The sequence below is a fragment of the Lepisma saccharinum genome, chromosome 27, assembly GCF_977018435.1.
Source record: "Lepisma saccharinum chromosome 27, izLepSacc3.1, whole genome shotgun sequence".
NCBI lineage: Eukaryota > Metazoa > Arthropoda > Insecta > Zygentoma > Lepismatidae > Lepisma > Lepisma saccharinum.
Window position 1 is genome coordinate 39,731,634 of NC_139255.1, and position 27,181 is coordinate 39,758,814.

At 36.3% G+C, this 27,181-nt stretch overlaps 1 protein-coding gene across 1 annotated transcript in view; it reads right to left on the reverse strand.

Moving 5' to 3' along the window:
* The window catches only part of Usp20-33 (Ubiquitin specific protease 20/33), a 71,651-nt gene that overhangs the window by 22,836 nt on the left and 21,634 nt on the right, over positions 1-27,181 (reverse strand). The window contains exons 7-12 of the mRNA XM_083113355.1: positions 21,414-21,594; positions 15,368-15,559; positions 13,303-13,409; positions 11,841-11,965; positions 7,919-8,059; positions 2,401-2,522 (exon numbers count right to left, since the gene is read on the reverse strand). Coding sequence (XP_082969481.1) covers positions 2,401-2,522; positions 7,919-8,059; positions 11,841-11,965; positions 13,303-13,409; positions 15,368-15,559; positions 21,414-21,594 — 868 coding nt within the window. The remainder of the gene's footprint in view (positions 1-2,400; positions 2,523-7,918; positions 8,060-11,840; positions 11,966-13,302; positions 13,410-15,367; positions 15,560-21,413; positions 21,595-27,181) is intronic.

A 27,181-nucleotide genomic window follows, 5' to 3' on the forward strand; every position in this document is an offset into this window, starting at 1 on the left:
ATCTAAATTCACACTGTTACAACTATATGCACAGCATATCAACTTCTTAATATTTTTTAAGTAGTCATGTACAATGTTAATACATGAATATGATTGTAAAATAAAGTTAGTACAATAAAACACATATTACAATACTCTATCACGTGTTTTGTATTTCTTTTTAATTATTAAAGGTAAATAAAAGTTTTATAATTTTTGTGGGAAAAAGGTTTTTCCACGCATATCTTAGATTTTTTCCTCTATGAGAGTTGGCAATCTTTAACAACGTTATCACTTTAGGATTACTATTTAAGACGCTTGTTGTTCCAAATCTTAAATTTTTAGTTGAAATTCCACCATAACACATTTCAATTTGCTTGTATGTGTTGGTAATCCATATGAAGTACATGTACGTACACATATACCTATGAATAATCAAGTAAAACCTAGTGAAATCAAACTTAACTGCGTTTTTGCATTAATTGGAAATCTACCGTAAGTACATTCCTCATCCATCATAGACCAAATTACTTCGAAGAGTTTTTGAAATATTTTTGAATACTTGAAGTTAAGGTATGTAGTTCAATTCAAACAAAGCCAGAATAATGTAAATTTAATTTTGAGCAAATATAAACAACAAATATGAACTCAAATCATAGATTTTACCTGATTGCATTATTTTATTTTAAGTTTATAATGGTACACATTATGGTACCGTTATAAACTAAACCCGAATTATCTGTTCCATGAGTTCCCTTCTATTCAAGAATGTCTTGTTATGCAGTCTTCTGCTCATAATGACCCACAAATTTTCAATGGGATTCATGTCTGGCGAGTTTGGAGGCCACCAGTGTCTCGAAATACTCATGTCCTAGAACCACGTATTGACGATTTTCGCTCGGTGACATGAAGCATTATCGTCCTGGAAAACAAAGTATTTTCTCCAGAAAAGTAGTCTCTAGCTGCTGTAAGAACTTTATGTTCCAGAATTTGAAGATATTTTCGTGCATCAACTGACACTTCACATATCTCCTTCCTTCCGATGCCTTGAGCAGTAAAGCAAGCCCACACCATCACTCCGCCACTGAATTTTTGCATCTCTGGAACACAATCCTTTTCAAGTTCCTCGCCCTTTTGCATCCACAACTTCACACCACCATCGTTTCCCACTATTATAAATCTCTTTTCGTCGGAGAAAATGACATGCTTCCAAACGTCTTCAGTCCAACTTGAATATCGCCTCACAAACTCACGTCTTGCTGCCCTGTGTGCTTGTGTCAGCTTCGGCTTCTTACACGGTTTCTTCTTCCCAATACCCACTTCGCACAGTCGAGACAACACAGTTGTATGGCTGACTGCAATTCCAAGGTCATTTCTAAATACAGAAGCGAGTTGGCGGGAACTCATTCCTCGATTCTGCAGTGCTGTTGTTTTCATTTTCCGATCTATTCTGGATGATGTTTTCCTTTTTCTACCACACTGTTGCCGAAGCGACGATTTGTTATGCTGGTTTTGCTGAAACTATGGTTTTCTGTGTAAGTTACTGTGAGAATTGAGGTATCGCTATTTTTTCTTTACAGAGTGTATAATGTCGGAGGACTAAAATATTTTTACTTGGGTTAAAAGCTGAGGCTGTAAAAGGGCACTCAGCACACATAAGGACAAGACACACACAGCCCAACAGAGGATTATACTCGCCGTAGGACCAGATGCCAGTCTCTCATTAGTCTGCCAAATGCAGTCCAGGGTGCATGTGAGTGAGGTTGACTGATATGAGATCCTCCTGGGAATCGGTTATGGCAAGAAAAATCACACACTATTTTATAGGGCTGAGGCGATACCACTTTAAACCGATACCGATGCCGATACTCTTACCGATTCCCACAGATACCGATATTTGCAAATTGCAATAATAAATATATTGATCAACATTGGTGTGTAAATATTGTTCTCCAATTATATGCATCAGTTTACGAAGAAATTTACTTTAGAATATTCAAGAATTGCATCAGAATATTAAAATAGATATTATGTAATCACAAAATATAGTATTTCGTGCAAAATTAGTGCAAAATAAAAAGGAAGTTTTAATTTTGCATAATTTTAAGGATAATTAGACTCTGCAAAAGTGACGCGTTGCATTTTTCCGGAGTCCGTGAAAGACCAAAATGCCAGAAAGTATCGGCTGGTATCGGTAGAAGAATTCCAAACGATACTTTCCGATACAGATACAGCGGCATCGGTATCGGCTCAACCCCACTATATTATCTTCCTCTTGTTACAAACTCTAGCTACACCATACCCAGATCTGTATTGATGCTGCCTCCCGATTATTATATTGTGGTAAAAACACAATCCTATTATGACTGTCAGACCAATACATTGTATATGTTTAACGTGAAAAAAGTACATTTCACTAACCTGTACATATTGTCCCCCTTGAGTTCATCTGCACTGAAGAAGGCTGCTAAGCAGTCGTGCAAGCTCACCGTTGGTCCCCAAAACCAGCTTCTCATCCACTCCCACATCCAACTAAGCCAACTCTGCAAATTAAAGAATGTGCACTTTAAAATTTGGATAATCCAACAACTGTAACATCTGCTTACAGTGGAACCTATACTTTATATTTTATTGTATTATGAATTCAATTTTAACAACTCCCAATAATGTTTTCCTCATTACGCAACATGGTATAAAATTTTCCTTGATTTCAAGTTGTTCACCCTGGGCGTTCAAGACACGTAAAATCAAAGTTCAAGTGTACATGCATAATTTTTAGGGCAGTCGATATCACTACAAACTGATACTGTTACTCTTCTCAATTCTTACTGACCGATCCTTGAAAATTGTAGGAATTGAATGTTCCAAATACTGACGAATATTATACATGTAAACATTCTACTGCAATTAATCTTTTACATGCCGAATTGTCTTTGGATTTGAAATTAATGAGTTTATCAGTAATTTTTGTCTCTTTGGTGTACATTAAAGAGAATTATTCAAAAAGATTGTAATTTTTTATTTTCTGTACATGTAAACTGAAGTGTTCCCAATTGGGAACATTGGCGTTTAATGTGAAGTATTATTACAGTTTTTTCTAATTATAATTCAACTGGACCAGCATTTTTTCCGTTTATATATTAGCATAGTAAATGTACAGAAATAATACATATAAGCTTACAGAGAGTGAGACAACATTACTACCTTCAAAATAGAAAATATGAAATACTAATACAAATACATAATAGCATAACATAATTGTATAAAAATGAGGTGTGTAATTTTACTCAAGGAGAAAAGGATTTGTTCTCGTACTGTACCTATTGTTTTGAACCTCTTCATTTTCAGCTCTTTCAGCAATGTGTATGAGGTAAAGAAATTATCAAAGAAAACTTTTAGAGGATTAGTGACAACATTCAATAAGGCTGTCACCACTTTAGTCCCAAATGGAGAGTTAGATTCATCTTCTTCCTTTATTTGATAGATTTTCATAACGTAAGGATATCCATCACTTGAACTAAGTGTCCAGATTTTTCCTTTATGAACATCTTGCAAGAATGATGCCCATAATAGGGAACCAATGATTTGTCGATGCTCAGATGTTTATGAAAAATTCCATATTGCTGAAGATTGTTGTTTAGCTCATCATATAATGGTGAAATTTTTCCAAGTTTATTCCCTTGTTTCAATTGAGTATTGTCCATAACATAGAAATATTTCTTTATATCCCGAAACTTTTGCCTGGGCATCACAGTTGGGACAATTGGTAGTCACATCTTCTGCTGTTGACCAGTACTAATTTTCCCTTGGAACACTGTGATAGCCGCTGATTAGAAGCAAACCAAAGAACTGAGCTATGTCATGTTTGTTGAACGACACAATTACTAGCATTATGTTCTGTTCGATTATGTACAAAGAAGAAAAAAGTAATTGATCTGGATGTAAATAAAATATATATAATATTATGGATGCAATTTTAACCATTTTAGCGTAATTTCATATTATAGTATCCAGACGATAATAATGAAAATATTACTTAAATGTTGTTAAGAGTAAATATACACCCTTAATTAATAGATCAAACAAGAAAACTATGAAAACTTTGTTTCAGTATAGTTTAAATTGAAAATTAGTTGATGTTCCCAATTGGGAACATATGCAGGTAAAGGGTTAAGTGCATCAATATGCCAGATTTGACTTAAATATTTAAGAATTACATTGGAATACTAAAATAATGTCCCACACCATGGCTGTGCAATCTAAGGTGTCATGCTTTGGGCTCCGGCAACGGGATGCACACACGTTTGAGTCCCCTGGGGAAACCCTAACAACTTTTCTCCTGAGAATGCACCTTGTGTATGGGACTGGTTGTCACCCACCATCATGAAGATATTGGGGAGCTACGAGTGAGTAGTGTAACCCGTCATGGAAAACTACGACGACGACTGGGGGTTCTCCATGATGACCACATTGCCCTGTAACTCGTTGGATGATCTCCCACCATGGTGGGAGTGAGGCCTGCAGTCGGTAGGTAGGCCCTGGTCCTCACGAGCTGTTGCACCATGGGTTATTATTATTATTATTATTATTATTATTATTATTATTATTATTATTATAGGCTTAATTCAGGAAATGCATGTTACTTCTCTCTTCATAAACTTTTGTCTTCTCGTTTAATATCTAAGAAACTAAAAGTTAAAATATACAAAACGGTAATTTTGCCTGTAATTTTATATGGGTGTGGAACTTGGTCCCTTACATTGAAAGAGGAACATAAATTGAGAGTATTTGACAATGAGATCCTTAGGAAAATCTTTGGACCTAAAAGGGATGATGAGACAGGTGAGTGGAGAAGGTTACATAATTTAGAACTACATAATTTGTATTCATGTCCAGATATTATTAGAATAATTAAATCAAGAAGACTTAGGTGGGCAGGCCATGTGGCACGAATGGGAGAGGAAAGAGGAGTTCACAGGATTCTTGTTGGGAAACCTGATGGTAAGAGACCTGTAGGAAGGCCAAGACGAAGATGGAGGGACAATGTTGAGATGGACCTAAAGGAAATCGGTAGGGATGGAAAAGAGTATATAGATCTTGCTCAAGATAGGGACAGATGGAAGGCCTGTGTTGCTGCAGCCATGAACCTTCGGGTTTGAGAAGGCTAGAGAGCTAGTTAGTTAGTTATACTAAAATAATTGTTATTTAATCACAAATCCACTTTTAACACCATACTGGTGCAAAGAAATGAAAATTTTGATTTTTCCATAATTTCGAGAAGACTCCTCGAAAGTGACATGGCATTTTTGCAAAATACATAAACTTCAGCAAAATATCAGCCTGTATTGGTGAATAAACGTCAACAGATATCAATGGCTCACCTCAGTGACATCTTGTTTCATGAAAACTAATTGAAACAGTTGAAACACTTTACCAATAAATGTAAATTCGAAATAAAAAATCACTTATTTCATTTCCTCAAAATAATGAGACATCAAGCTGACGGTGTGTTCACCCTGCTAACCACCCGCTTCACAAAGACAACCAACTCTAACCACAAACCCCTTTTCCCCATACCAACTTTCAATTTTTACTCTACTTCCCTGTCTACGTGTGTCTCGCTCACAGCGCTAGGAGCAGGATTGACGGACCACTGGTTTGATAACTGAAATCCCTTAGAAAATATAGTACCCACGAAAACAAATTGTTCCTGAAATTATTTTATTTAAGTTTTCCCTTACTACTTCTCAACTTCAATGTCCCCTCACCGGTTATGCAACTGGATGTACAAATCGCAAGTTTATAAGAAACAGGTTATATGCTCGGTGAGCATTCAACACCACTTCCTGAAAAGAATATCAAAATTATCACAAGTTCAGATATCATCCACACTGTACATGCAGGAGTTTAGGAACGACTACCAATGGACAAGAGTGTACAAGTTACACTATTTTATTTTTGTACTTAGCACAGTGACATTAATGAAATTTTACCTGAGTTCTTGGACAAATAAAAACGTTTCACAAGAATCCTGCTCTTTTTGTTCTGTCAATATTGTTTTAAGAAAATACTGAAAATACCTGTTATGTTATTATATTTTGTAAATAATTTGTGTGCCGGCACTTCTACAACACTCTTGAGTGGATTATTGAAGACCCAACACTTCACTCAACTGTCAATTGCAGTTCTACTATATTTGCTATTTCTAAATATTTATACAAGAGTGTACACATTTGCAAAATCATAAGAGCATAGACATTGTGCTGACCCTTCACATTGGCCACGATGATTAATTATTCATTGATAATACCATAGATACTTATTTATAATCAAAGCATGATATTTGACACAACCATTAACTTCACTGTATGCAGTTTATTTGCATGATACTTATGAACTCGAGTGTAGCTGTTCACAAACTCATAGAAATGTTACTATGTATTCGCCTCTATATCTAGGCAGAAACCATCATCAGAGTATAAACTTTGTGCTGACCTTTACACAGGTCACAACTATTATGTATTGATAGATAATATTGTTATTTATTTATGTTCAATATTTGTTATCTTACTCTAATTAGCATGATACTTATGAACTCGAGTGTACATGTTCACAACATTATAGAAACGTTATTTCGCATCCGCCTCTTTACATGGGCAACACTAAACGATTATTACATGATAATATTCTTGATATTATGTATCAAATAATTCCTTTCGCTTCTTTCAAGTTTAATATTGTTTATCCTCAGTAACTACACAAAGAAATCCTATGCTTTCTCGGATATGGATGCCGATCAAACATCCTACATGCTACTTAACAACTGTACTGTACTTGCCCTGCTCGGACCTAGCACTTTAGTAGCATACATGCATTAGATTTACATCTCCAAGTACGTTCAATCTAAGATATTCTTTGCTTTGAGATGAACCTTCACTTATTTACATTCATGCAATTTTGCGATGAAAGTGTAAGCACAATTCCGCAACGCACCTCGATGCTCACGAAATGGCGTCTTAGCATAAAGAGCTATTTTGCTTCCTGCATGTGCACCAACAGACTTGTACACATATCAGTTTCTACTTATTTTTGCTGTGCACTGGTAGCATTTAAACTACTAAGTACTTTAAGCTTGTAATCACGGAGGGATTTTGCACTGGGTTTCGGAATATCGACACAGAAACAGCTGATTTCGTACTTACTTTTTTTGAAAAGTCACTCGGAACAACGAACGTATACGGGCATTACTGATTCTTCCTATTACCGTTCGCCATCACCTACCTCGGTCAAAATTTTCCACCGAAGGAATATAGAGTTCTTAACAAATCTGTACGTTACTCTATCACAAGATGAGCTGTCCTCTGTTAACTTCGAATTCCATTCCAAACTCTCGTCACCAGTTTCCCTGCAAGCTTTCTTCCATTCTCTATTGTTCGACCGCTTTTGCGGACATTTTTGGATCTGCTGAAACGTACATGACTCGAATCTGGTCCGGTCGGAATTTTTAATTCGTTTTCTCCTGACCCAATGTTACGTTAGATCAAACAAAGTATCAATATCGATATCTAATTTGAATATATCAATTGAATATCGTTACTTACAATAATAATGCACTGAAAATTCCCTTGATGCATTCATATATATCTCAATTAAACTAATTTCGACCCTTAACCAACCCCTAGCCATCTCTCGGAAGCTCATCAAACTAATCAGAGATTACAATTTTCACTACAGCCGGTAAACTTACGCCATCTAGCGTTCTTTTTATCATCGATATGGTCGATTATACCATGCAGGAAAATAAAATTCGAATGTACTTTCTACTGAACACGTAAGCCAAATTCTTCATATTTGCATATCTAAAATGTGAGTACATATGACTCGTCATAATAATTTTACCCAAAAAGATTAAAAGGCAACTGCTGTCACCATAAGTTACCTGCTCTCCACTGTACACATCGGAACATGCCGAGAGCCCACCCTTCTGAGGGGTTAGCGATCCCTGATGCAGCATGTGAATGTGATCACGACTAGGTATAGGTAAGGACAAATCCTGGAAAGTCTCCACTCTTGTAGATATCTGTTGACGAAATAAACAAAAATCAGATCACCCGATGCAGAACATATCTTTTACTACAGAGGCTGTTCAGCGTATATTTGACCAAACGTGATCCCTTCCCCCTGTGCTCAGAATGAACTTGCCCAACCTTGGTCGGGCGTGTTTGTCAGTGTAGTGTGTGAGCTGTAAAAGAGTGGTTGTGTTTTCTCACTGGGCCGAAAACGATGCCAAAACTTTGTCGCTTTTGGGAAGGTTATGTTGTAGCCCTTTACGATGTAAAGTTCAGTGTGTCAATGATCAGGAAGTAGTGTAAGAGCAAGGATTGTGACGTTAGTTTGACTTCATTCAAGAATGTGATCGACAAGTATAAGAATTGCATGGCCCCAGCATTCGGTTCTCGAACAAAGGGGATGAGAACACGGCCGTGCACACAAGCCACCACCAGTATGCACGCGAAACTTCGCAGAATGGCCATGAAAGAGAATCCACCGACCCAATGATAGATTGCGAATCATCTAAATATGTCTTTGGAAACTGTTAACCGCACCTTGCACCAGCATACTGGTGGTGGCTTGTGTGCACGGCCATGTTCTCTTCCCCTTTGCTGGAGAACCGAACGCTGGGGCCATGCAATCCTTATACTTGCCAATCACATTCTTGAATAAAGTCAAACTAACTTTACAATCCTTGCTCTTACACTACTTCCTGATCATTGACACACTGAACTTTGCATCATAAAGGGCTACAACATAACCCTCCCAAACGCGACTCAGTTTTGGCAGCATTTTCGGCCAAGCGAGAATACACAAAACACTTGGAAAAGTTATACAACGTACTCCTCCCAAAAGCGACTCAGTTTGGGCAGGATTTTTGGCCCAGTGAGAAAACACAACCTCTCTCTTAGAGCTCACATACTACACTGACAAACGTGCCTGACCAAGGTTGGCCAAGTTCATTCTGAGCACAGGGGGAAGGAATCGCGTTTGGTCAAACATACGCTGAACAGCCTCTGTAATGCATAGCTAAATTAGTACAAAAATGATGTTAAGAAACAAGGTCATCCCAATATGCACTACAAACACATGCCAGTCAAATTTAAAATATTTTGTGTTGAAAGTTGATTTAAACATTAGATTCTAACCAAAGCATAAGCGCCAGTCAAATAGTTAAGTTATTTGTAAATTAGCATGTGGTGTTACATTTCACATAATGCTTTCTACAGGCCAAAAAAATATATACAGAGTGGTCACTCTAGGACCATGATAATATTCTAGTATAATTCCCGGTTTTCAAGGCAAACGTTCCAAAAATTCAAAGCTACAAGAAGATGCTTTCTTTATTTCACTTACGTATTACCGCCTCTCTCCCAACACAAATATATTAACAATATAAAGGATCTGTCCAAAAATTCTAATTCAATTCAAATGGTATAAATATATAAATATTTAATTTAAGGTACGGAGTTTACATTTGCCATTTCACATATTCAAGCTCGAAATACCTTTACAAATACAAGTGAAAAATGTTATAGGATATACTAATCTACGAAAAATTGTTAATTTTTAAGGATTTGAAACTCAAATTTAACTAATCAACTTCAAGATATCTTATCTTGCAATAATCTTCCGTCTGTCTAATATATTGTTCCGACTGTGAAAAACTTGCCTCAGGGCATTTATAAATATGTATACATTCTATGGGATTTGGATTAATAAAAGTTGTAATTTTTCATATCTACGGAGAAAAATTCACGCAGAATGCACACATAATTCCCAGAATTCAAGGAATTGCCGGTGAGTAGCCACCCTAATATATAAATATGTTAATCATCATTGTAGCAAATTGTAGTACAAAAGTATCTGCCATAAGGCAAAAGTATTTAAAGCAAGATTAAATGCCATATGATGATATAATTTGTAATAAAATAATAATTATTTATGTAATATATATTTATATTTATGTATAATTTATGTAAAAATCACTTGCATAGTTCTGGCAAATTACTGTATGCTATATTTTGACTGTATTGAACTATCATTGTAGTTACATCACACATAATTCATTTAAATATAATAAACATGGCCGCAAATCACAATGTTAAAATACAATACAAAATAATACATTTTTAAAACATACAAAATACATATTAAGGACTAACCTGTGGCCAGGTTAATATTTAATTGTGCATTCTTCCTGATACTCAGTTGTTGTTGACTGACATATGTCAGGATAGAATAAGATGGAATGTTTTATGAAGTGACACTTATAAACGAATACATATTCTGTGAATTCATTGTTAGGATCAGTTAGAGTTAAAATGGTGCATGCACTCTATTATGTGTATAAATGTTTATTAACCCCTTCCATTTTATACATTGAGTTACAAGCGGGTAACCCGAGCTGTGTTCGGAGTTGCAATGTGTAACATTAAGCAGGTTGCCCGAGCTAGGTACAGGCAGGAAAGTTTATTCCAACTTCAGATCGGGTAACGTGAATTGTTCTCACGTATTCTTGTGTACACTATGCAATAACAAATTTTAATTAAAATAATAAGTTAAAGGAATAAATATATAAATAAATTCCAAGATGAGATTGTATTATCCAATGCTACTATTCAAAATGTTGAATAATATTTGACGATATTTCTGTTTTGTCAATTTGCAAAATAATTAGTAAAAGGAATAAATATGTACATAAATTCCAAAAAATTATTTCTGTTGTGTCAGTTTGTAAAATAATAACTCAAAGGAATAAATATGTGCATATATTCCAATATGTAATATGAAAACTTTGAACAATATTCAATGGAAGTTCTGTTATGTCAATTTGTCAAATAATAATAAAGAATAAATATATACGTACATATATTCCTAAATGAAAATGTATTTTCCATGGTATTATTCAAAACGTTGAGAGAGTGAGAGCGTGTGTGTAACTTAAACCTCAATGGGAATTGAAACTACTGCACACACAATTTAAAATAAATTGTATGTTGAATCTTAGTCCCCAGTTGAGCGAGCCCCCAGTCCGCCCCTGTCCCAGAGGGCACATGGCTCTGGACAACATTATAACAATACAGGTCTTGTAAATGAGAGAAAGGTGTATGAACACACAAACATTCAAGCAAACTGTACAAAACGAAATGTATCTATGTTTGTAGAACTGTATATCCATTTAAAGAAAATAATTCCCCGCTATGGGAACATTGACTGGATCTGAAATGCACAAAAAGAAGCCAAATTCAAATGCCCGAACACAACTCGGGCTCCCCACTTAAGGGGTTAAAAAAGGTGTGTCTAACAAACCTTGTAAACTGGAATTAATAGGGCTTCCGCATAGCCAAATGGTTAACACTCTCATCTTTAGTGCATGTGGTCCCAGCTTTGATTCCCAGTGGGTGTTGACCCAGCAGCATGGGGACAATTCGAGAGCTGCTTGAAAATAATAAGTACCAGGTTCTGGTCTTGGAAGCCAGAAAACAGCAGCAATGGGGATCGATGTGCTGACCATGCATCCCCCAAAGAAACACCAGCTGGCAGGCCTTCGCTCTCAAAGGGCTGTTACGTCACCGAGTTTAGTATGTCTTAGGAAGTTGCTTTATTATAATACACACAAGATCCAATATTTCTTAACAATATAGTCAAAATATTGTGAAATAAAATAATAATACATGCCAAAACTACAATAAAACAATGTTAAGTTACTTTACGTAACTTGACATTTGAAAGCAAATAAAACTATAATTCTCTCTTTAAATGTCAGATATAATTTGACTTTCTAAAGAAATAATCTTAATACATACCCTGTCACATGTGAGGCACTGAACTGAACTTAGCAACTTTCCATCAAACACATCTGATATAATGCTTCTATATTTCACTGTTGGCCTTTTACGAGTTGGCCTTGAAGGTGAGCTTGGAGAAGAACCTGAAAAAATACATTTTATACATACAAAGTGGGATAAAAGAGCAGAACCACCTCTATAAAGAAGAAACAGGCTGAGACACAGCAATCCAATGTGGATAAGGGAATAACCATCTAGGCCAGCAGTTCTCAAACTTTTTAAACTTTGGACCCCTCTCCACCCACAGATGAGGCCGCTGAGCCCCAACATTTTTTCTATGCTTGTCAGACCAAAATTGTATTTTTACAGCAAATGAAAAATCAGGAATTATGTTTCTGTGGAGTATTGGTTTTAGCTAACAACATGTGTACACTTTTAGTGTTTCTGATGTTCTAGGCATCTAATTAAAAAAAAATTTAAAAAATCATAATATGGTATATAAAAAAATGCTCTTACAACTTTGCAAGTATGAAGCTGTGAAGAGGGATTTTTCATGCAAAGCATTGTGGAGCCCTTGTGGAGTCCCACGGCTCCACGGAGTACACTTTGAGAATCACAGATCTAGGCCATGCTAACAATATGACCACCATCTTGAAGTCAACTTCATTTCTTAAATGAAAAGATTGTCATGTGACATCAAAATAAGATATAATTTGATGACAAACATGATGGTGTTGTCAACTTTATTGTAACTTTAATCAATCCCTATAAAAGACAAATCTGCTGACATACACCCATCCAACGTCTACACACATGATGTGGATGAGCGGAAAAAAGTCTACACTATACTTGACTTGACCAATGTTTAATGGAACTACCAAATGCAATACCATGACAACAATGATCAACATCACCATACATCACCTCAGAAAATGCAAGTCTTCCCTGCCGAAATATATACAGGTACAACAAACTATGAAAAATGATGATGCCAAACTGCTGTAGCTGACCCACATTCCAGGGTTGTAATTGTTTCAGAAACATTAACATGCAATTTTGTTAAGGCTCGACTGGACCTTTGGCAGCCAAATGGGTGATTTTTTTCAAACTTTCCTCTCCATTCGAAAAACCTCTTTGATATTCCAAAATATGAAAAATTACATACCCTTAGAATTCCTTCTAGAGCATTGACGTGAATTTTCGTGTAGTTTGCTTTCAACGTTATCTAGATATTATCAATAATTTAATAGACTTATGTAATCACAAAACTTTTGAGAATATCTAGATAACAGCGAAAGCAAACTATACGAAAATTCACGTCAATGCTCTAGAAGGAATTCTAAGGGTATGTAATATTTCATATTTTGGAATATCACAGCGGTTTTTCGAACGGAGAAGGAAAATTTTAAAAATTTACCCTTACGGTTGCCCAAGGTCCAGTCGAGCCTTAAGGTGTGGAGGATTCCTTCCATATACTTACCACGAACTGAAGACTGGGAACAATTGTGGTGCTTCAAGGATTGACTATGGGTTGCGGTCAGCTTTGAACGTATTTTTTCCTGAGGCGGCGATGGTGACCTTGATAACCTAAAATAACACAAGTAATTATTATCACAATATTAAAAAAAAAGTATTTTCTACATGCCAAAATATGCAACACTAAAAAAAGGTTAAGCTACCCGTATACATTCCACCATAGCTGGCAAGAAAAGCCTTACCAGGTGCCTCACACATTCTTCTGTATCTGCCATACTGACAGTGATATGATGAACACTACACTTTGGCCAAATTATGCAATTAGAGTTAAAATTTAAAAAAATAAATTCCTGTAATGGCTGAGCCAATATCACTTTGAATAGACTCAAACTGATATACCAATACAAATACTGATCATTATGTACTTGAATTTCAAGCAGTTTAAAGCTGGGCTAATGCCACTTTGAATCAGTAGCCATAACGATGCAGAGACTCTTATAGCTTCCCACCTATACTGTTACCCAGGGGCAGTGATTGGGTTCCAAAACCAGGGGGAGCAAGGTGCCAAAACTGGGAGTGGGGGGTAAGGACAGTTTACTTTCCCTTTGTATATAAGGTTTAAAATAGTGCGGGGACAAAAGCGGGGGGCAACTGCCCCCTCACCCCCCTTAATTGCCACCGCTGCTGATACCGATGCTTGAAAATTGGAACAATTTAAAGTTGTTTAAAAAATATTAATATTATTGTGTAAGATTTCTGCTCCAATCGTATGCATCAACTTGCTTTAAATATTCGGGAAATCAATCAAAATATTAAAATAGCTGGTATGTAAACAGTGCTGGCGCAAATTAAATTAAAATTTCAAATTTTGTGTAATTTTAAGGATAATTAGACTGCAAAACTTTTGCAGACCCTGCGAAAGACCAAACTTCTATGAAAGTATTGGTCAGTATTGGTAATAAAAAAAAAAAAATCCAACCAATACTTTCTGATAGTGATACATCGGGACTGGTATCAGCTCAGCCATAGAATATTCATAATGATCTAAGTATTCCATTGAACTACACCATTTCAATCTACCAGCATTTTACTCTAAAATATCCAGAACTTAATATAAGTGACAATCAGAATATTGCAATAGCTGTCATTTAATAGAAAAAATATCTTATTTTCACACAACAGTGGTGTAAGAGTAACGAAAAATGAAAACGATTTTAAGGAATTCCTTGGATAATAGATTCCACAAAAGAGCCAAATCGAATTTTGCATACCCTATGAGGCACTTGAACTCTGAAAATATATTGGCCAGTACTGGTGGTTAATTTTGAACTGCAGTTTCAATATTGATACATTGCCACAGTAATGGCTCATTCCTGTTACATAAAAAAAAAATGGAAACATTTATTGTGCTATATTTGTATTTTGAACACACTTTTTTGTACAGAATATTTCGACTATACTAAACGGGCAAGTTATAACAAGGGTGTGCAATCCTTGTGCATAAATAAATAATTGTGCATAGATTTTTTAAAAATTTGAATTTGAATTAAAATATTTTGGGTGCGTCAGCACTGAGGCTATTTTGCACCCGTCACACTATACGAGGTCCAGCCCCTTATCATAATAAAAATTAAAGCATGTCTGAAAACTATAAGTTCCTTACCTTGGTTAAAAGCTGAGGCTAAAAAGGGCACTCAGCACAAATAAGGACAAAACACAGGGCGACACAGAATTATACTGGCCATGGGACCAGTCGCCAGAGCCTCGTTAGTCTGCAGTCCAGGGTGTACTATGTGGAAGTGAGGTTGACTATTGGGTGCACTACGTGGAAGGAGCACACCTTACACCCCAATTGTGCATCAATATAAATGCACCAAAAATACAAATAAAATATTTGATTATAATAAATCATCTTAATTGTTGTCCCCTGGCGGGGTATCATGATTTGTACCCTGTGGCTCTGGACGAGCCACAGGGTACAAATCATGATACCCCGCCAGGGGACAACAATTAAGATAATAAATCATGTTGGCAGAAGGCATAAATCATGTGTACTTTAACATAAATACCTGTTATCCTCCATAATTGCCTCCATGATTGGTGTGTCAGACACAGCGTCACTAAATTCCATGGTATCCACCTCCAACCCAGAAGAATCATCCACACAGCCTCGCTGCTGAGCAAGATTTGTACTTTCTTTCATTTCTTTTGTTACATCTGGTGGCAAAGGAAATAAACTGTGCTTTCTGGAATGATGTTTCCTACAAAATGGAAAAAATATATTAGGGATGGGCCGATACCGATGAAGTACTGATATAAAATTTACTGATATTTTACACAACTGACACAAAATTTTCAAACGATTCTTGAAGAACATAAATAGTTTATTTACCCCCTTAACAAATGTGTTACCAAGTTACTGTAATGCGAAAGAAACTGCATATTTAGACATTTACTTGAAATACATTAGGAATAAGAGATTATATGTTCATATCCATAAAAATTACAACAAAATCACAGAATAATGCACTAAATTATAACATCTTTATAGATATATCAGATCAGTAAAATTATATTGATAAAATGACACACTGATATGCCTAAATTGGCCGATACTGATCTGTCCCATTTCTAAAATACGATAATAATAAAAACATAATTGCTATGTAAATATCATGGAAGTAGTAATTGTTCCAGAAACATTAGTATATATTTTGAAGAGCAATAAAGAAATGATTTCACTGCTTCTAGAAAGTCTACATAATGTAGTTTTAGTTCAAATATTGTGGTTGAGAACCTACTTTTGAACTTTTCTTTGCTTTGCCTCTATAGTTCCATTATTACTCCTTTAGTTTATGGCTGACACACGCATAGAAAAACAACTCCATAATTCCTGTGTGTGAACCAGAGAAATTTTTGATTGATTTGCTTTATTTTACTTCGCTTCTTGTACCACTTTTGGCTAATTTCCGAAGATGGGGATGAGTGATGATGTGATGAAATTGATGAATGGACACTCACAAACATCCAGGCCAGGATTTGAACCCAGGATCCCTGGCATCGTAGCACTATGCCATGGGGGACTTTCAAGAGAAAATTCCCTAAATATGTCAAAGTAAGGAGTCATGAGTACAACCTTAGTGATAATGAAGTTCGACCAGTCACAAATATAGGAGTGCGTTGTGAAAGAAGGAGAACACATGCATATGCTGAACATATTTTATTCAGCAGGCTACATGGAACAAAGGAAAACATAAATTTCCGCTGCAACGCAGCAATGTATGGTGTCCACACAAAATAAAACATTTTCGTCCATCTACACGTGACATTGAAGTTCGACCACTGTTAAAGGGGATCCTGTTTACCATGGTGTGACGCCGCCCCGTCGGCGAATAACTGTGGCAATGGGTCGGGGCATGATGTGGACGAGTCGTTCAAGGTATTCTACATCGATGCGGTGCCATTCCTCCTGCAGGCAGGCGATAAGAGCAGCCACTGTCGTGGGTCCCCTCTGTTGCACACGTCGCTTAAGAACACGCCACACATTCTCAATGGGCGAGAGGTCGGGACTCGATGGTGGCCATGGCAGAGTTCGCACGTGATGGCGAGTCAACCATTCTCTTGTCAGCCGCGCTGTATGAGGCCTGGCATTGTCGTGTTGAAAGATGAGACGCCGCCTGTGGAACAGGTGCCTTCGCACTGTGGGAAGATGCCGCTCCAGTATGCGTGTATAGGCGTGTGCATTCACAATGCCCTCACAGATGGGTAGTGGGCCAACCCCAGATGCCGTCATGCATCCCCATTCCATCACTGACGCAGGTTTCTGTACCCGACGTGCATAACATTTTGCTTCATTCTGTTCCTCCTTCCGACAAATGACTGTTTTCCGTATTTTCCCGTACACAACATTGAAAATGGATTCGTCCGTCCACAAAACCCTGTTCCACTGCCGAAATGTTCATCCCCGGTACATTCGTGCCCACCGTAGTCGATTGCCTTTGTTCAACATGGAAAGGAAGGGTTTACGTTTCGCCTTGTACACTCGGTAACCGCATCGCTGTAGGTAACGGCGAATGGTTCTGGTTGACACTTCAATGTGAAAGCGTTCTCGAGTCCACAGTCGTAATTCGGCCACAGAAACATGATTGTTGGTCTGGATATAGCACCTAAATATCCATAGGTCACGCACGCTCAGCAGGCATTTTCGACCGGGCGCCTTACCTGGCTCTGTAGTACCCGTATTTTGGTGGCGTTTGATGATGCAGTGGACGGTTGACTTGGGTAAGTTCAGTTGGCACCCTATTTCCCGTTCACTGAGTCCATCCCGTTGCAACTCCACAACTCTTCTCCTCACAGTGTTGTCAATAGGTTTGCCCCTGGCCATGGTGATGATGCACTGCGGTTCCTCGGTGCACAGCATGCGCTTATATACGGCGGACTCCCTTATCGTGTCCGTGACGTCATGTTTCCGTCGAATGCGCCACTATCTGGAATTTTCCGTATGGGTCTGGTGCCTGGTCGAAGTTCAATGTCACGCGTATAGTTCCCCGTTTTCGTTCTTTACGTGACCTTGGGTGCAACATGCTGGGATCACGATTCTTGCCTGCTCACACGCCTCCTCTTACACACATGCGTCACTTCTGCGGGTCACCCATTCCACCACCTATGCCTCTGTGCATTTAATCACGTATTCCTTTCTGGTCGAACTTCATTGTCACCAAGGTTGTAATTCACAATTAGTAGAGGCACATATTTTTGGTAAATAAAAAAGCAAAATTTTGGTACAAAAACAGAGTCGATTTCGGGTTCAAAAGCGGCAAATAAAATAAAATTTTGGTGTTATAGCGGTGAATATTCACATCAAAAGTGCTATATAAAATGACATTTTGGTTTTAAAATGCACTTATTACACAAAATAAACTTATCCCTTCTAATAGCACATTTATGTAGTTACCCGGATATTAAGTTTATTCCTGTATAAAGGGGTCCATTTTTGCTTCTCAAATATTTGCAGCAGAATTAATCAATTTTCCGTGAATTGCATAACTCTCAGGATACTTCAGACTTCAGAAAGTGTCGCGTCGGTATATAAATTGTAAATTTTGTGTTTGAGAGTCAATTTCGCATTTTGCAGTTCATTTCACATTATTTCGTGACAAAACAGGGTAGGAAAATGCACCTCAGACCTTTCAGAAACATGAAAAATGAACATTACAGCATGTTATTTCATATTTTCGTCAAAAACAAAATTTGCATGCCTATAACAATTAGGAATATCAAAGATTTTATTCTTTTAAAAAAAATGATATAGAGGTCAAACTACAGCCATTTTAAGTTCATTTTATTGAGCTACGATCATCAACAGCATTTGAAACCAATTTGGTTTGGTTTCAAATGCTTCATTTTTAGAAACTAGAAATATCCATCTGTGATTTCCGCAGCAAAACCAAATTAATGTTTAAGCATCTACACAACTCTCTCTTAAGGCAAAGAACCTATCCAATGAAAGCAATACAAGCGTACATAGAAAGTTAATAATTTTCAATCAAAACAAATATACAATGACAGAAGAAATTCCTTTCTTAGTTCTAATACATCTCACTTATGTGCGAGCAAGCACTCTATGTTTTCTTGTAATAGACATCAAATTCGTTTCACAATTTGCACATCATGTCTTTATTTGCATAATCTTACTTGCATGAAATTGGGATAAAAATATACACAACAGCCTTACACTAAATTTTTTTATGGTTTTTAACATCATGCCTTTCTTGTATTTGAATTTAAAATTTTGGGTGCGTCAGCACTTAGGCTGTTTTGCACCCATCAAATTATATAGGGTCCAGCCCCTTACCATAACTAAAAAACCATAATTGTTATGTCGTGTCACTAAAATATTAAAATATTCTTACTTCCATTAAAAGCTGAGACTGTAAACAGGAACCCAGCACACATATGGACAAAACACAGAATTATACTGGCCATAGGGCCAGATGCCAGAGCCTCGTTACTCTGCAAAATGCAGTCCAGGGTGTACCATGTGGAAGTGAGGTTGACTTTTGGGTGTAATACGTGAGTGGAAGGTCACCCCTTACACCTCATCCTGCCTTTCTTCTGTCTATTTTTATCCTGATTTTTATGCACATAAGACTACTTGCATTTGTGTATTCTATATGTGTCATCTAACACTGAATACCCATTTGCTTGTTGTGTTAAAAATAAATATATAATAATGAAACTTGTCACAATTGTTGCCATCCATGTGTACACAAGTTTGTAAATTTTACTTGTAAATTAAAACATACACCATATCAGTTTTAGAGCTGTTTACAAAATAAAACCATCAAACAGATTTGCAATCATTATGGTAAAGTATAACCTAAACACTGACCCCAGTAGTAAGGCAACAAGTTCCCAAGTGGATGGTGGTACCGAAACTAATAGAACCATTATATGTACGTCTCACGGACAAGTTCGTAATTTGCATATGTCTATTTAATATACTACTGCATCTTTTATTCCCTAAATATGAATAGATGGTTTCCAAACACATTGTCCAAGCAAATTACAAGACTTTTCCTAGGTACTGTTCAAGAAATTTCTAGACTATCAAATTTACTTTAATATAGTCTGTAGCATAAATTTTGAGTTGAAATGCTAAAGTAGTGCCTACTCCAAGAAACTCTTTCTTTCCTTAGGAATTTAATTTTATATGTTATTGCAAATCAGTGTTTACAAATAGGCAAAAGACATATCCTTATCCTTTACAACATTCAAATTCAATATCATAGACATTTCCAGGTTTTGTATGTTTCTAACATAACTTTTTCATGAATTTTCAGTCCATTGCTGTGATTCCTACGAAATCTACCAACATACCTCAGAAAATTAGCTTTGAAGTACATTAACTTATTGGTGTATGTTTTATGATAGAGAGTAGGGAAAGAAAAATCTGTAACCATATATTTTCTGAATGTACAGTATGATGCATAAGTATTATCAAGCAAATTGCCCATCACCATGCATATTCTGTTTGTTTTATAAAATGAGAGCTTCAAGAATTGCAACCAAACACCAAAAACACTGCTGACAACCTCAGCCTCAACATACATATAAATCCATTCCTTAAAACCCGTAGAATGCACGCCAAAACTTAATGAAGATAGTCATGGACAATTTGAAGAGTAATACTTGAGCATCCCACAGCAAGAACAGACCAATGTACCCTTACATTTTGCATTGTATTTTTTTCTTATTTTCCACTGTTCTTCTGTCACTTTTTGCTAATTAAAATGATGAGAATTGATGATAATTAGAGGCACATATTTTTGGTAAATAAAAAAGCAAAATTTTGGTACAAAAACAGTCAAATTTGGGTTTAAAAGTGGTAAATGAAATAAAATTTGGTTTTAGCGGTTAAAAAGCCGTATATAGAATGACAATTTGGTTTTAAAAATGTGAGTATATTCTCAAATTTGATTTAAAAACTGCACTTACAACACAAAATAAACGTATCCCTTCTAATAGCACATTTATGTTGTTACCATAATATTACGCTTATTTCTGTATAAAGGGTCCATTTTTGCTTCTCAAATATTTACAGCAAAATTAATCAATTTTCCATGAATTACATAACTCTCAGGATAATTCTGACGGTATCATGTCGGTAAATAAACTCTAAATTTCGTGTTTAAGAGTCTATTTCGCATTTTGCAGTTCATTTTGCATTATTTCGTGACAAAACAGGGTAGGAAGATGCACCTCACACCTTTCAGAAACATGAAAAAATAACATTACAATGTGTTACCGGTATTTCACTTTTCGTCAAAAACAAAATATGCATGCCTCTAACGATAATTAGATGAAGGAACATTCAAAAAGAAACACCCATGCTGGGATTGGAACCTGTATGCATCAGTGGCAAATTCATGTCTTAAGTGTGCTTCACCACTGAAGTGATCAATATTCCCTTACATAGCATTACATCAAATATAACAAGAAAAAATATATAAACTTCACTTCCAAAAGTGTCTTAAATTCCTCGCTAATGTAAACAGGAAACACACTAGCAAGACGGTATATAGAAATATACCATCATTCTCCATTAGCACTTGCCTTCTTTTACTATTTGTAGTCCTATTTCGTTCACTCTCGTCACTGTACGAACTCCTCTCACTCACTCCAGAATCACAGGTTTCATATTCACCCTCGGACTGACTAGACAAACCATCACACTCTTCATCCTCCTCATCTGTCACACCATCGTAACTCCCTGTCTCCATGTGGTTACTGCTTTCTGCAATCACACAAACCATATGTATTAATACTACATGGCGTTTCAGAAGCTTATCAGCTCAGAATAACAAAACAATGTCAAGACAAAACACAAACAAATACTAATTAATAGCAATTTTTAGTGTCGTAAGTAAATCACTATTTCTTCATGCGGAGAAAAGGGGGGGGGGGGAAATTTTACAATTTAAAAGACAAATAATAACTCAAGTCCCTCAAGTGAACTGGAAAGGATTATTTAGAAAACCTGATGCAATGTTTAACAAAAATTCAAGAGCCAGAAGAAAGGTTTGTGAAATATACAAGAGTTTATAAGTCCTTACTGCCATCTGCAGGGAAATAAGAAAACTACTTGCACAATGTTGTTTATATCTGTCAAACATCGACATGTCTCAAGTGGTAATCATTGCGGAAGAATACCACAGAAAGACCAAATTGCAAATTTTCGACAATGACACTCCCCTACAAATATGTTGTAATTTTTCATGTTATTTGTAATGACTGGGGACCCATCTGAAAAAAACTTCAAATAAGGTAAAATATATACGCAATCGAGGAAAATTTTGTAACATCTTGGTATGTTGGGACCATCAAAACTGAAAATATAAAATCCTGGAATGTAAAATCGGATTTCCACTGTATATGCCATGGGTTCTCAGTACAATTACAAGCACACACATGTACTAATCAAACAATAATTGTAATTGGATAAGAAACAAGTATGGTACTACTGTGATCTATTACAACCTGTTTATAGCATGATAGAATTGGCTCATGTGAAGTTTATCACAAAATTATGGGCCAAAAAACACAAACTATTAATCAGGGACCTGTAACGTAACGCAATTCATTGGTATTTGTCACTGTTCCGCGTTATTTCCGTACTGGGTACCGCATACCGGCCCAAGTGCCGTGGACCGTTCCAAGGAAAATACCAGAACCTATTGGTAAGGCGAACAGTAACGCTTCTGCTATACCGTTCCGTTCGTACCCGAGAGTGCTTCGGGGACGACAGCTTTCGGTACACAGAGTGGAACGTTAAAATACCCGTACCAGAAAGCATGGAACTTGTTCCTTCTGTGAATGCCGGTTCCGTTACGGTACGTACCTCTCCTTAGAATCATACCGGTACAAATTCATGATGGGTATATCTGAAACTTTGGGATCGGGTACAATTGTAACAAAACCTATTTTCAACAAATCAAATGGGTATTGAATGGATCAGAAGATATATGTCACGTAACTCTTCATTTTAAAACTTTCATTGTTGAATTCTTCAAAAATCGATAATAACTAATATTAATGGAGGTTGTAGGCAATATATATATAAAAATAAATATGGAATCGTGAGATTTGTTATTAATAATGTTACTTTTATATAACCAATACAGGTAATATTAGGGTGCAAGGTGATGCCAACATATTAAAAAAAAATCTTTTTAAGCAAGATATTGAGAGTTCGACATGATGATAGTTTATGTAATTAGAATATTACCAACTAATACATGTGGAGAAAAGGGAAAGTTAATGTACGCCATATTGAGAAATGTTGCCATCTAAGTTACAGATCTTAAATTCGGGTTGACCTGGCATTGCCAATCAATATGATTTTGGTAAAACTGGAAATTAGATGCCATATTGATAAATGTCACTTCTTAAGATAAAGAAGTAAAATTCGCTTTGACGGTAGCTTATGCTAATTACACTATGGCAAATCAACATGATTGTGGAAAACCGGAAGTTGATGGACGCCATATTGAAAAATGTTACCTTTTAAGATATAGAAGTGAAATTCGATTTGGTGGTAGATCTTGCTAATTAGTGCATGTTAAATCAACATGATTGTGGAAAACCGGAAGTTGATGGACGCCATATTGAAAAATGTTACTTCTTAAGATAGAGAAGTGAAATTCGGTTTGACGGTAGCTTATGCTAATTAGAGTATGGCAAATCAACATGATTGTGATAAACCGGAAGTTGATGGATGCCATATTGAAAAATTTTACCTTTTAAGATATAGAAGTGAAATTCGATTTGGTGGTAGATCTTGCTAATTAGTGCATGTTAAATCAACATGATTGTGGAAAACCGGAAGTTGATGGACGCCATATTGAAAAATGTTACTTCTTAAGATAGAGAAGTGAAATTCGGTTTGACGGTAGCTTACGGGAATTAGAGTATGGCAAATCAACATGATTGTGGAAAACCGGAAGTTGATGGACGCCATATTGAAAAATGTTACTTCTTAAGATAGAGAAGTGAAATTCGGTTTGATGTTAGCTTATGGGAATTAGAACATGGCAAATCAACATGATTCTGGAAAACCGGAAGTTGGTGGACACCATATTGCAAAATGTAATTTCATAAGACAGAGGAGTGAAATTCGGTTTGATGGTAGCTTATGGGAATTAGAGCATGGCAAATTAACATTATTCTGGAAAACCGGAAGTTCGTGGACGCCATATTGAAAAACGTTATTTCATAAGACAGAGGAGTGAAATCTGGCTTGATGGTAGCTTATGGGAATTAGAGCATGGCAAATTAACATGATTCTGGAAAACCGGAAGTTGGTGGACGCCATATTGCAAAATGTTATTTCATAAGACAGAGGAGTGAAATTCGGTTTGATGGTAGTTTATGTGAATTAGAGCATGGCAAATTAACATGATTCTGGAAAACCGGAAGTTGGTGGACGCCATATTGAAAAACGTTACTTCTTAAGATAGAGAAGTGAAACTCGGTTTAATGGTAGCTTATGGGAATTATAGCATGGCAAATTAACATGATTCTGGAAAACCGGAAATTGGTGGACGCCATATTGCAAAATGTTATTTCATAAGACAGAGGAGTGAAATTAGGTTTGATGGTAGCTTATGGGAATTAGAGCATGACAAATCAACATGATTCTGGATAACCGGAAGTTCGTGGACGCCATATTGAAAAACGTTATTTCATAAGACAGAGGAGTGAAATCTGGCTTGATGGTAGCTTATGGGAATTAGAGCATGGCAAATTAACATGATTCTGGAAAACCGGAAGTTGGTGGACGCCATATTGAAAAATGTTATTTCATAAGACAGAGGAGTGAAATTTGGTTTGATGGTAGCTTATGGGAATTAGAGCAAGGCAAATTAACATTATTCTGGAAAACCGGAAGTTGGTGGACGCCATATTGCAAAATGTTATTTCATAAGACAGAGGAGTGAAATTCGGTTTGATGGTAGCTTATGGGAATTAGAACATGGCAAATCAACGTGATTCTGGAAAACCGAATGTTGATGGACGCCATATTGCAAAATGTTATTTCATAAGACAGAGGAGGGAAATTCGGTTAGATGGTAGCTTATGGGAGTTAGAACATGGCAAATCAACGTGATTCTGGAAAACCGAAAGTTGATGGACGCCATATTGCAAAATGTTATTTCATAAGACAGAGGAGTGAAATTCGGTTTGATGGTAGCTTATGGGAATTAGAGCATGGCAAATTAATATTATTCTGGAAAACCGGAAGTTGGTGGACGCCATATTGCAAAATGTTATTTCATAAGACAGAGGAGTGAAATTTGGTTTGATGGTAGCTTATGGGAATTAGAACATGGCAAATCAACATGATTCTGGAAAACCGGAAGTTCGTGGACGCCATATTGAAAAACGTTACTTCTTAAGATAGAGAAGTGAAACTCGGTTTAATGGTAGCTTATGGGAATTATAGCATGGCAAATTAACATGATTCTGGAAAACCGGAAATTGGTGGACGCCATATTGCAAAATGTTATTTCATAAGACAGAGGAGTGAAATTAGGTTTGATGGTAGCTTATGGGAATTAGAGCATGACAAATCAACATGATTCTGGATAACCGGAAGTTGGTGGACGCCATATTGCAAAATGTTATTTCATAAGACAGAGGAGTGAAATCTGGCTTGATGGTAGCTTATGGGAATTAGAGCATGGCAAATTAACATGATTCTGGAAAACCGGAAGTTGGTAGACGCCATATTGCAAAATGTTATTTCATAAGACAGAGGAGTGAAATTCGGTTTGATGGTAGTTTATGTGAATTAGAGCATGGCAAATTAACATGATTCTGGAAAACCGGAAGTTGGTGGACGCCATATTGAAAAACGTTACTTCTTAAGATAGAGAAGTGAAACTCGGTTTAATGGTAGCTTATGGGAATTATAGCATGGCAAATTAACATGATTCTGGAAAACCGGAAATTGGTGGACGCCATATTGCAAAATGTTATTTCATAAGACAGAGGAGTGAAATTAGGTTTGATGGTAGCTTATGGGAATTAGAGCATGACAAATCAACATGATTCTGGATAACCGGAAGTTCGTGGACGCCATATTGAAAAACGTTATTTCATAAGACAGAGGAGTGAAATCTGGCTTGATGGTAGCTTATGGGAATTAGAGCATGGCAAATTAACATGATTCTGGAAAACCGGAAGTTGGTGGACGCCATATTGAAAAATGTTATTTCATAAGACAGAGGAGTGAAATTTGGTTTGATGGTAGCTTATGGGAATTAGAGCATGGCAAATTAACATTATTCTGGAAAACCGGAAGTTGGTGGACGCCATATTTAAAAATGTTATTTCTTCAGATCGAGGACTGAAATTCGGTTTGGTGATATTATGGACATTACTGCATTGGAATTCAACAAGATTATGGAAAATCGGACGTTATCGGAAAATTTTACTTTAATATTCCTCTTTTCCTTTGGTCATTGCTTATAGTAATTAGAACATGGTAAAATTTATAAGATATTATAAAACCGGAAATCGATGGACGGTATAATGAAAAATGCATTTTATTAAGATGAAGAAGTGAAATTCGGTTAGATTATTGCGCTTGGTAATTCGAACATGGACAATGCATATGCTGTTGTAAAACTGGAAGTTGATGGACGCCATCTTGAAAAAGAAATACTTTTGAGTGTCGATTTAGTCTTTATTTATTAAAAATAAATATGAATGAAATTAATTATAAATTTCTGCAACTTTTACCAATCGCGTCGATGATGATGAGTGATGATTAGATGAAATTCATGAATGTGAATTGACACTCACATAGAACACCTATGTCAAACCTGGGACTCTAACCCGGCACTCCGTCAACTATAGCACTTTTACATTGATTGATAATATTAGCCCTACATGTACAAATTGACATTTATATTTTACATCTAATCTCTCACTTTTACTCGTTCCAATCGAGAAGTTCAAGTTACAATTCAATGGTTTATGACGTGTTAAAAATTTGGTGCTTACTTGTGTGTCACAAAGTGGGCATTATCATAAGTCAATTATTGGAGTTACAACAAAAAATAAATAATTTACTATACTACTGATGATATTTGTTCCAATGAATTAACGACACGAGTTTTGACTATTTGAAGTGCGAATATGTAAATCACTTGCAAGAACACGTGACTGATTATTTTATGTAATTAGGAAGGCTGATGATTACATGAATTTGAAGAATGGATATGTCAAGTTTGGACTCGAATCAAAAAGTTAGGTGGCGAGATCGTTGTTATCCGGCAGCTTAACGAGCACTTTCTTTCACATTTATAAAGCATATG